The sequence below is a fragment of the Megalops cyprinoides genome, chromosome 19, assembly GCF_013368585.1.
Source record: "Megalops cyprinoides isolate fMegCyp1 chromosome 19, fMegCyp1.pri, whole genome shotgun sequence".
NCBI classification, from domain to species: Eukaryota; Metazoa; Chordata; class Actinopteri; order Elopiformes; family Megalopidae; genus Megalops; species Megalops cyprinoides.
Window position 1 is genome coordinate 22,232,716 of NC_050601.1, and position 12,650 is coordinate 22,245,365.

General features: G+C 43.9%; 1 protein-coding gene across 1 annotated transcript; it reads left to right on the forward strand.

The window, feature by feature from the left end:
• Window positions 1-4,740: 4,740 nt before the first annotated feature.
• LOC118794965 (riboflavin-binding protein-like) lies at window positions 4,741-12,086 on the forward strand. Its single transcript, XM_036553270.1, has 6 exons — window positions 4,741-4,888; window positions 6,288-6,459; window positions 7,097-7,196; window positions 7,666-7,794; window positions 7,910-8,006; window positions 10,393-12,086. The coding sequence occupies exons 2-6, from the start codon at window positions 6,297-6,299 to the stop codon at window positions 10,726-10,728; spliced, it is 825 nt and encodes a 274-aa protein (XP_036409163.1). The 5' UTR covers window positions 4,741-4,888; window positions 6,288-6,296; the 3' UTR covers window positions 10,729-12,086.
• Window positions 12,087-12,650: the final 564 nt, after the last annotated feature.

Genomic DNA, 12,650 nt, shown 5'->3' on the forward strand with positions numbered 1-12,650 from the left:
CAGTTTGTTTTGCTTGCCGGTTGTAAAACAATACCGGTGACCTCCGGGCAAATGACAGCATATTGGAACCATGCTCGACCCAATTAATTCGACAGCGCCGCCTATTTGTTGATGCGTTTTTTTCCTCTTTCTCTTTCATTCTGGCCGTCCACGAATAGCTGCTGCACAAAGAACACCATTAGCCCGTTCCAAAACCACAGACAAATTGGTTGTCTGCCCCAGTCTCTTCCGAGGAAGCCCCAAGGTCAGCCAGCTCGTGCTAATTTCTGATGCCAGCGCCTTTCCCCGTAGAGCGATTTATGTAAGTATGTCGCAACTGGGTCTGCTGTGGGTTCCGGCGTAGGCAAGGGAATGCAATCCACAGTCGGACACAGGAGAGGCAACAAGATCGGATTTGCTGAGGATATTGCCTTCCTCTTATTCAAAGCCACTCAGCTGCTGATGCTGCTGGTGCGCTGACCTCACACTCTCTATGTGCGCAACAACAAATCATGTTTACCCTTTTCAGAACTGAAATACTGCGGCTGACTTTTACGTCTTCTCAGTACCAATAGATACATCTTACCTATTAATCTTTTTGCGTGCACGTACAACAGATTGTCTTAGCCTTTCTCACAGAAAAGGCATTGTGTTCGGTAGTTTATGCTCATTGACTATTGAAAGGTTAAATGTCAAACGCGCTAAAAAAGACAAGAAGACGAGGGTATGATAAGGTGAACAAGTGTCAGTGAAGGTACGTTTGGGGAACGTTTCATTATCTTTCCTGTGTTGCTCCTCATCCTGAATCATGCTCAGGACATCACAGAATCTATACGTCTGTAACCATAGGTGCCATCACCAGTGTAAAAGTAGTGTTGCCAGCCTTTCTCGCCAAGCACAATATGGTGTATGCATTAGATAAAGGACTCATAACGCTACCTATGTTTGTACTGTGCGGTTATTGTATGTTTAAATGTGAAATATTTTGTAATTATGTAATTATGTATTATATAATTATGGATCATATCACTGCAATGTAACAATTTCCCACAGATATTTTTTCCTATGTATGGTGAACCCAAAACCCTACAGGGTGGTCAAGAAGCATGAACAAGAAGGGCTTACTGTAATGGCCCTTACTGCTATGCAATATTTTGTTGAAGGCTACTCTTAATTAACCGGAGTACTCCATGACATTACCTTGACTTACAGTACTAGCTACTGATCTGGCTACTAACCTGTTGGTGTAGCAGAGCTGAAGTGATTAGCTCGTGTGAGTCCTGCGTAAAGCCTTAGGTAGCGGGTAGCAGGTAGCCGAGTGGTTGCAGCGGCTACGTCACTCCCCCCGAGACCTGGTTAAGTAGGGTTGTCGCCAACTGGCTAACGGCAATTTGCCTTTAGCTCAACTGGCAACGACGCTGGCTTTAAGGGGTTGGCAGCAAGCAGTAAGAACCTCAGTTCGAAACTCGCTCGCCCGCCGACCCACGTAACATCATATTAAAACACAACGCAAGATACCACCCGTTACATTGGCACCTTCTCCCATAACCGGGGCTGGGCTCCCTGCTGTGCCTCTGTGCTCCACCTTCTGTCTGTTGGCATACCATACACCAGTGTTTCCCAAACCTCTCCTGGAGGACCCCTTGTCCTGCATGTTTTAGATCTCTCCCTGCTCCAACACAGCTGATTTAAATGATCAGTTTGTTGGAGCACGGAGAGATCTAAAACATGCAGGACAAGGGGTCCTCCAGGAGAGGTTTGGGAAACACTGCCATACACCATTTACTCCTATACTTTCATTAACCTATTTTTAACCTGTTTAGTCAGCACTTACTGCTATGTTATAGCCAATAACCATAGAACTTTATGAACTGGTGGAACACATTCTTTTCAATAGCTCATGGCTAACATCTCCCTTCACTAACCTTTTAAAGAAAGACCATAATGTCTTTGAAGGTGCACCTGCACGCTTTGTGCTGCCACATGCAACATGCACTGCACGTGCAACCTGCTCTCTTCCTGTCGGCATGGGGGAAAATACTAGCCATTGCCAACTTAATCTGAATAAAAAACAGACATAAATAATTAACCTAAACTTAAAGCTGCTTGAATTCATGCATTGCCCATCGAAACACACGACGATGGTGTGGACTGTGTCATTCGCTAATGTAGCTACCTAGCTAGTTATCCATTCACTAATTTAAATTTAGCTGGTTAGTACGCTAGCTAGTAGCTACGGAGCTAGCACCATAAGAACTAGCTAACGTTAATGTATTTCGGCTCAAGATGCATCTAACATAACATTTCAACTCTCTGAAATTTCAGTCGATCGCAATTAGTTAATAAGCCAACTAATGTCAGCTAGCTAGCTTGCTAACTACGCAGCGATTCTCTGCTTGCGTGTCTGGCTTTCACGACCATGCTGTGAAGGGCGATCCGACACATCACAGCTTTTGTGAGGTCTGTGTTCTAAACGTTAACCTAAAAGGTTATTCTCAGTAATTTAAAACGATTTAACTAAATTTAGCTCAGTTTTGTAATTTGAATCTTGTAACACAAGAAAGCTGTAGGCTAATGTGAAACATTTAAGAGAAAGCTTTGGGATTACTTGCCGCTTAATTATTCAAATTGCCATCCTTGTTAATTAAACAATCTCATGCTTTCGCAATAGGACACAAATTTCAGACAATCTGTGATGTTTCGCGATCATAATCATTAGCCTAATCGAATTATCGTGATGTCGATTATTCTGTGAATTATTTGTTTTATTGTTAATCAGGAGGATAAAGGGGAACAGGTTGAACGTAATGATAGATTTAAAGGTAGTGTTCGGGCTTCCCCTGTTCCCAGCTCACCGCTCAGCGCACCGCCGCGGTAGTCGTGCACAGGCACTCAAATGGCGCAACGTATCGTATCTAGCTCATTGAATAAGTCGAATGTTTTCATATATCACAGCATATGCAATAAGATTCTTCACTACGTAAAATTAGGTTTTTTTCAAGTCTTCTAAATGAAATAAACGCCATATCATCTGCGAAAAAGTCGTATTACCAGGCAATACTTGTTTGATAAGTAGTATTGCCATGGCAATATTGGCAATACTGACGGCGGCGGCCATGTCTGTAACTTCAGCTCGAGCCGGAGTCGCCAACTAGAGATCCAGATCTGAGTAAGTGAGCGGTCACGTACTGCAGTGTATGAGGTGCGAAGTGATTACAATCGTTTTGAGCTTCGTAGTGCTTGTCATGCAAGAAAAACAAATACCACTGCAGTGAAGCTCTTCATAAGCCAGAAATGATAAATTACTTCACACTCCAGGAATGATAAATCACTCTACTCTCCCCGACGGCGCTACACTCTCTAAAGCGACACTTTCTTAGAATGATGTTTGTAGACCTCTCGTGAAAAGTTCTACTTCAGATACTGAGACAGCATTAGGCCTAAAGGTTAAGGAATATCAGGTTTGATTTAATCACTCTGAATGAGGCCATTTACAATGGGCAGAATAGGCCTACCTGCAAATTGTGAAACTTAAGCTCCTGATTAACAGCGAGACCGCAAGTGTTCAAAGGTGAGAGTAAAGTGAAGATATGCGTCGTACAGTGGTGGTTACTACCTGATAGAGGTCAGTGGCGCATGTGAAGTTCATGAATCGGACGTGGCGTCGTGGGGAGGCTTAAGGATTCAAGTGTCTGGGGCGCTGCAAACCATCTGTTTCAGTTATGCCAAGACGTTTGGAGTTGGCTCGCGAAGAGCGGGGGATTAGCGCATCTCTTGCGGCTTGATAAACGCGACGGGGGCGTTTTTGATCGGGACGGTCTGACGCGCGCCAGCTTGTTCTGTCGGATCGCCCTTCACAGCATGGGCGTGAAAGCCAGACACGCAAGCAGAGAATCGCGTGGAAGTAATAAACAGTGAAGGCGAATGGACCGAGGCGCAATTGTTCCACGTTCTGCCTAATTACAACACCCCCTTCCTCTTCCACCCGCACACACACATATTCACCCCATTCCCACCCAAACGTGTCTTCTGTCCATATAAAAAATCTGAAACTAATATATTATCCTGTAGACAGATTCTGAAAGTCATTGCTTGGAAAATTGAGATTGAGATCCTCATTTCATACACTCAGCGAGAGCAGAGAGACCACTGGCGTCGGAAAGTAATCAATAGCGCGCGGAACCTCAACCTCCCCATCTCTAGAAATAACTACGGGTCCCGGTCGATCTGCAGGTGACTCAGCACATCAGAATGCAGTTTATGTTTACGAACAGACAGGTGAGGGCGGGAGGGGGGAAAACGATTGACTTGCCACTTGAATTCCACGCTGAAATGAGTCTGGATGTACTAAACTTAGACTATACGCGCGGCTTTGACGCTAACACTGGTTTGAAGTGGTATGAAGAATTATGTGCCATAAAGCGTAAAGTTCGGTTACTTTAAATAAATGTCGACCCTCAATTCCCATCAAAAGCCTTTAACACACTTTGCTGTACAGTTTGCTTATACAAAGTTGCTTTATATCAAAGCTCCATCGTGAAGATTTACTGGTCAATATGTATATTTTGATATAACGCAAGATCGTTGTTCGTAAGTGCTACTGCAAATTCAATGGCATTAGACTAGTGCGTAATATGACGCCACTATAAAAACTGCAATAACCTTGATGTTAATGAGTCTGCTATCTGCTAAAAACAATGAGGGCCAAAAAAGCGGGGGCGGGAGGTTGCCACATCTACATGTAGATGCCCTTCAGTAAACCACAGACAAACAGCGAGCGGTCTCGAGGGAGTACTCTGGGGAAGGGAAGAAGGAGGTGAAGCGTCACGGAACGAAAAGAGCAGGAGACTTGAGAAAACCTCTCACAAAACCCCAGCGACACCAGCGCTTGCATCAGTACCACAAGCAGGTAAGCCAGGATATTCCTTCACCTTCGCCGAAGAACCGGAACATCGGACGCGGAGTTCACATGTGAATGTACAGGAAGCCGATGTTCTTTTTACTTAACGTTAATTTTGGGATTCGTCTTGTTCCCAGAGGTCGTTTCTCGATACTTCATTGGTGTCTTTGGAGTGCTATTTGCCCTTTCTGTACTTCGTTGATGGCGTTTGTACTGAGTAGGGTAGGATTTCTGTTAATGATAAACTGTAAGCAGCCGGCGTTCTTAATGTTTCGTCTCGGGTATCGAGGTGGTACTCTACAATGGTATATTAAGTAGGAAATGCTACCTTTTTGATGACACGACTGCTTGTAATAATCTCGAACTTTTAACATCTTTTACGCATAAGGAAGGTGTCTGCATGCGTCGCTTGAATGCAGAGTGGATGAAAACAGGACGGATCAACAGAGGTCTGTTGTGCTTCAGGATTTTCCGACAATGAAAACAAGCGCTGCTTCAGAAAGGAAAAAAACGACAGAAAAGCAACATCTCCTAAAAGTAAATCAGTAATGGTTTGCATTTCCTTGCTGGAACTTTGCGAATTGGATCGCTTGCACCGACGGGAGTTAACGAAAATCTTCCATTTGTGGTTTCGACATAGACATTTATCTGTGTGTCACGAAGTCTGTAGGGGAAAGCAAAACATTGTGGACCTTAAAACAGCACGTAAACTACCTCTCATCTACCTCTCATCGGAGACAATGCTTTAATATCAAATATTGTTCGTCATTCATCAAATACAGCACTCAGACTACGGATTGTAAAGCGTTTAGAATTAACACTGTTCATTTCTGGACTAATGTGGCCATTGTCAGCCAACTGTAAAAGATATTAGTGCTACGGGTCGACCTTTCGTAAGAAATACTTCAATGCAATTAATCAGATTGCTGTTAAGGCTACTATAGCCCCTTCGATTCACCATATGGCTTACTTCTCCCAGGTGGCGAACATGGTCTTGTGCTTTGTAAGCGGATCCAGCCGTGGTGCAGACAAAGAAAGTAGAGCAAATGCTCGCAACGGGGCTATGATTCTACGCTTACCAAAGTACCAACCTTGCGTTTAAACTAAAAAGACGAAAGGTACCCTGCTTTATCCCGAAGACTCAGCTAGCGGGTGTGTAAGACAAACCGCTTTATGACGCTCCAATGTTGAACCCAGCAACTCAACGTGTATTCTGAACCTACTGATTGGTTTTGTTACATTCCAGAATTTTCGTATAACTGAGTATAACACTTCCGTTTACACAGACGCGTACTGTACTGAGAAAGAAATGTTTACATTGCATTAGTTTAGCACCACGGATAAAGGACAGCTCTAGACTGTCCAAGGTGCTGATAATCAGATGTCGCTTTTATTTACCGTCTCGCAGGGGGAAGAGATGGGGGGCACCAAAGATTCGATGCCATTGGTGGTCGCATATTTCTCGGCTGCGTTGATTGGTGGGGCGTGGTGTTGGGGAGGAGCGTGTCTGCAGGACAGCAGGCACAAAGCCACGCCCGGTCCAGAGCCCTACTTGACAGAGTGCACGCTCTACGCAGACAGTAGGTTTATTATGACGATTATGATTATTAGTATACATTTTATTGACAGAACAAAATCCCCTTGCTATGAGGCATCGGATCTCCGAGATGTGCTGTAAAGACGCTATGAAAAATCAAGAGTCACATATAACAAAGTATTTAGTTTAATATTGGTGGGTAGGGGCACAATATCTCCCTGTGTTTCATCTTTCTGTGCCCAGTGATGTAGTCGGGCTTAAATGTGCTCTAAAACACCACAGGTCTCTGAATTTCTTGACATTAGCTGCAAATCACCACCTCTCTGTCAGCCATATTTTGTGTCATGATCTTTGTTGCTAACACACACAGTGGGTAAACTACAGAAGCTAATGTTAGTTATTTAGAGATGTTGAGTCAGTCAGAAATGCTGGGGGGGGTTAATTTGGATTCCACTTTGACACTAAAGAGCAGAGGAAATAATCATGCCTTTGCCTTTGAGCCAATCATTTAGCCAGCCTTGTCACTTTTCCTTAGTCATTTAGTCACATACCATATTTATCCATCCAGAAATAGTAGTTACTGGATTATCACAGCAATTGTGACTAACCATGCTCAATGCCTGTTTTTGGTGGTGCCCCTGCCCCCTCATTTCATGTCCTTGTCCCTGTTGTCTCATTAGATTCCTGCTGTTCAGAGGAGGGAATCCAGGAGATCGTAGCCACCCCTGCCATTAGGGGGGGGAGTGTGCCCTGGGACAGGTGTGGACCACATAGTCTCAGGTATGCTTCTCTCACCCAACTGGTTACCCCATGGTGCACACTGCAGCTGAATATAGACAATATGTCAGAAAATGCTGAACACAGGAGCAAAGTGATGAGTACATCAGAAGGCTGGCCATCCTCCATCCTTTTACCCGCCTGGCTAAAGTAAAGCTGCAATGCCACGTGTGTAACTTGGATGAGATGCTGTGTTGTGCCGTCTCCTCCGTCCTTCAGTAAAGTTCAAAGTACGCTTGGACAGGAGCCTGCCAGTTTTACCCTGACACCTGAAACCGCCTGATTAATGAACAGCAAGGCAGTCAAAGCGAAGCCAATCCTTTAAAGGCTCATTCTCATTCTCTCACCCTCATTCTCTCTCTCTCTCTTTCTTCCTCTGTCTTGCTCATCCCCTTTCCTCCTCTGCCTCCTTCCCCTCCTACCTCTTCTGCTCCCCCTCCCTCCCTCACTCCTGCTCTCGCTCCCTCTCCAGCTGTGAGGGCTTCCTGAAGCGCCTGTCTTGTTTTCATCGCTGCTCTCCAGATGCGGCTCGCTGGCCACACCCCCAGCAGCCTGATGCCATCCAGGCCACGCCCCTGTGCCACAGCTTCTGCAGAGACTGGTGAGGTGCCTGTGTGCTTTCTCCCAGGAGGACACTCAGGGAACTTGAGTATTACCAATAAGTGTTATTACAGTATTGACTGTAGGGGCATGATTTGATTCTCCTGGTATTTCAGGTTTGGGGCCTGCAAGGCAGACCTGACGTGCACCCGCGACTGGGCCAGGGACTGGAAGGGGGTGAACTGCACTGGGAGCTGTGTGCCGTTCCAGCAGGTAAGGCTGTTCTCTCACCAGGAGAGCAGGTGAGACCGCAGCTGCAGTGAAGAAGTGGGTCAATCCCAGACAGCCTGTGCGGGGGAGTGGTGGGGGGGCAGAGCGAGCCCCAGGGCTCCGTGCAGTTTGGCTGGGGAGAGGGTTATTTATAAGAATGGCAGGGTGTCCACAGGGTCACAGAGGGCTGGTGCCCAGCTGGCATTGTGAGCCAAACACCCTGTCCACACTCACACAGCCTCTGTCAGCTCACATCACTGTCCCTGCTCAGCATCCTGCCTGGGGACGCAACTGGTAAAACACACACACACACACACACACACACACACACACACACACACACACACACACACACACACAGATAAAAACAGGACACCATGGCCCATTTCCACAATCTGTTCTTTCACAGCTTCTCCCTGTAATACCAGCGCCCCCTGGAGGCTCATGAAAATATCTCTGGCCACCTCAATACAGGATTGACTCAGGCTTTTGACTCGAAATGTATCACTGAATATGATACTTATGCTCACCAACACAACTGCAGAAACACATACATGTGTTAACCTGTGCTTGCCTGCTACCTTGGACAAAAAAGAAACATACTATCAAACAATCTCCTCACATTTTCCTAAAGATGATAAATATAATGACAAAGGTCCCCTGACCAAAACCAGACCTTAATATACAATTCCTAACTACACCTTGACTGCATTTGAGTTGGTGGCCGTAATAGTTGGCTTCAATTGTATTCCGTTGGAGTAGAACGCAGTGGTACTTCTCAGTTAATTAGGATTTGGTTAGCATGGCAGTTCTTAGGTTCAGCTATATTAACACAATCTTTGTATACATCTTTGTAAATTGTAACACTTAGTAATATTTAAAATCACTCGTGCAGGACACCTAAATAAAAACAATGTAAGGAGATTTGGACCACTGCATTGAAAAAAAATTGAAGATGAATAAATGACACAAACTTAAAGCTCTGACTAAAACAGATCTGATGTCCGGCAATATGGGTGTTAAGTTTTGAGAGATGACTTCATAGCTCAATGTCTCTTACTGAATCACCATTGGGTAGGACATTCAAGTTCAATATCTTGAATGACTCATTCCTTATCCCCGACAGACAGCTAGAGCAGGAGGTTAGACAAGCATGGCGCTTCCAACAAGGGGACGAAGCCTCATTTCCAAGGAAATCAGAGCTGTGCTGCTGAAAACATAGGACCTCGGAATTAGCTTTGGAATTCGTGGTCATGTTTGCGAGCAATTGCCACTACATTACATTACACTTTTCCAGAAATCGTCCAAATCTTATGCATTTGCACAGCTGGGTATTTGCTGAGGCAGTTCAGGTTCAGTGACTTGCTCAAGGGTACAACAGCAATCACCACCTGGGAATCGAACTGGCAGCCTTTGGGTTACTAGCCCTGCTCCTTACCACTGCATCACACTGCTACCACAATTGTCACAGCTGTCCACAAACATATCCACAAGCCCACTCCCTCTGACGGCTGTCCTAGCTGCTACGCATGGGTGGTAGCCCTCTTTCTCTTGATTTAATTTCCTTGTTTTTAATACTTTTGTTACTATATGTGCCTGTGCATTAATAGCATTTTCTTGAACCAAAACTACCCTTCATGGTGCCTTGCACTTTTGAGATAACAGAATTTTTTTGAGTCAGATTTTTTCTCATCTTACAAACTGAGATATCCTCTATCAGTCCTCTAAAGTAGAACTGCTGTGCTTTTGTTTCATCCAGTGTCATCTGCCCACACGGAGTTTTATCCAATCACATCATTTCCTGACACTTGAATGTCTAAGCCTGTATGGGAAAACCACTGTGATGCAGAAACATGTAGCAGCCAATCAAAACTCATTTAGACTTTCACCTTTCAAGATGAAATTGTCACAGAGAGTAAGCTGTACATTACAACAGATTGCAATTTTTTTTTTGGGGGGGGGGGGGCAATGAAGACACTTTGCAATCACTTTTATTGCTTCAACATCTTGCACTGATTCACATAACTGAAGTCATTCTAAGTCTTATTTACTAACTGTCCTATCTTTTCAACAGTAAAATGACACTAAAATTTCTCTCCCTGCTCATATCATTAATTTCAAAAGTCTGATGTTTCATAGCTGGTTGCACTTCTTTACTGCACAGCTCAGCACAAAGGAGATATATGGAAACTTGCATGTTAAGCAGCAGCTCCCTGAACATCCCACAGAGTGTGTGGATTTTTACGCTGAAACAAGCAAAGGAAACTAACAATTACACACAATTATGTGGTATTGGTGCTGTAATTATGCTACCTCTCTGTGTTCCCTCCCTCTCTCTTGTGTCTTTGCGCGTTTGTCTTTGTCCCTGGTGGTGGGGGGGGTGTTGTAGATGTTCCGGGACGGGCGTGACCTGTGTGACAGACTCTGGGGGGACTCTTTTGTGACTGTGGAGGATGATGGGGAGGAGAGGGGCTCCTGTGGCTGCCTCTCCCTCAGCCCCTCCGACAGGGAGGTGGTGGCAGCCCTGCGTGCCCATGATGAAGACCCCGACGAGCTAGACACCACCAAGACAGGCCTCCCACAGTACCGTGCCCCCTGCCCAATGCGCCGCCGGGCCCAGGTCCACACAGCGCCCCCGCAGGCCAGGAGGAGCAACGATAACATCGTCGTGCACAGGCGCTCCATCGTCATGGACGACGCAGAAGGCAGTGGCAGTGGGTTCTAAAATGTCAAAAAATGTTCTTGTGTTTCATGATGTTCCTAGAACTTGCAGTTCTAACCCAAAAAGGGACCATCGCCTTTATCCTCTAACTTACCATCTGAGTGTACCTCTCCCATTCATAAGCATCAATAACTTCTCAGCTCTTGCAGAAAATAGCATGCACTTTGAACAGTTTAGTTAGAATTGACACTAAACTGTAATTATATTATACCAAGAGGCAAATCTGTCAGCAACCTAGATGGGTTTCCCAACCTGAAATGTAACCACCTCATGATTGCTATTGTGCTATACCAGAGTCTGATGCTTATGCACCTCTGTGTTGAAAATTGTTTTAAAAAAATACAAAGATAACCACTCATAACCACATCCACGCCACCACAGTGACAGCTGTTTTCCTCACAGGTAATTTGCACAAAAAAACTTTTGGAGCCAGCTAAGATATACATGACAATATCTGCAAACGGTTTAAATTATTAAATGCAAACACACAAGAACTGTGTATACAGCAATCCCTCAAAAGCAAAGTTAAACAGCCACAGTGTTCTTGAGTGCGGACAAATATATTAGGCCAGACAGCAGATTAAAACCTACTTGGACATTTCATCTCTCCTTAACTCTTCCTAGATACATACCACATAAACCATATGTATCACACACATTACACATATCATATTTACCACATAATACACACAAACCAAACGTCATATATACCACATAGAGTCCATATATCCACACATATTGCCAATAACATATACTATACATTATCAAATGTACCACATACACATACAAAATACTGATTATATATACCATGCATTGAACACTGTTTTCATACACTATTCACAAAATCCTGATTACACACACCATGTATTCATTGATATCTACACCTACACAACTACACACACTCAAATGTTATCTGTTGCATACCCTCAACTTGCATGACAAATAAATAGACAGGTGTATTTCTTTTTAGGGAGTAGTTGTCATGGAGGGGGTTATGTTAGAGAAGGTATTTGTGTTAGGACAATGCTGGTAGAGAATGCACAATTTAATACAGTGTGAAATGTCGAACATCACTGCAGAAGGTGGAGGGTTTTTAGAAGCAGGGAGAGAAGGGAACAATAGTCCACCCACAGGACAGCACAAAATTTGAACTATGGCTGACATGGAGTTTGTTTTGGATGTGTTTTCGTCTTACTATGAATATGGTTATTAATGTGGCAAGGAGACCTGACCTTTCTGATTGAATCAGAACAGAATCACAGCAGGGCTCGAGTCAGAGAAGCCACTGGTCAATGCCCAAAGGAGCCCTGTCCAGACACAGAGCTTATTTTCCTGCAAACCGAACTGAGAACATTCCTGTCAAGGTGGGCAGACTTGACTGTCAATGGTGGATTGTCTGAATGTGTTCGCAATAAAGGGTAGATTTCTAAAAGATGTCTGACTGGCCTTTGCAGAATGAACACAGGTGTGAACTACTGCATTTTCAGTACACTTACTTATTATTAAGGGTCAATCCTTGACAAAAACTAATACAACTATGATAAAATATAAAATTCTAAATGTAATGTATTTTATAAATGTATATATATATATATGATACTGGTTATTGGAAAATGTATAAATCATAGTTTTAGCTAGTTTTATCTTTGATAATGTATGGATCAATTACATTACATATATGATAAGAAATGCAATAAATATATAATAATACATGCAACATATACATATGCCTATAAATGCTATAGTTTGTATTTTAAAGCGTAATATTCATCATATGGATGATTATTGAGGCCCCCTGCCCCTTTTTACAAAAAAAAAATGCTACTAGTAATTGTTTTACGACAAAAACAATTATTTAAATGAATATCGGATTTACACCGAGAGGAGATGGCAAGAAGGTGGGCTGTGAAACAGAAGCTCTGGCA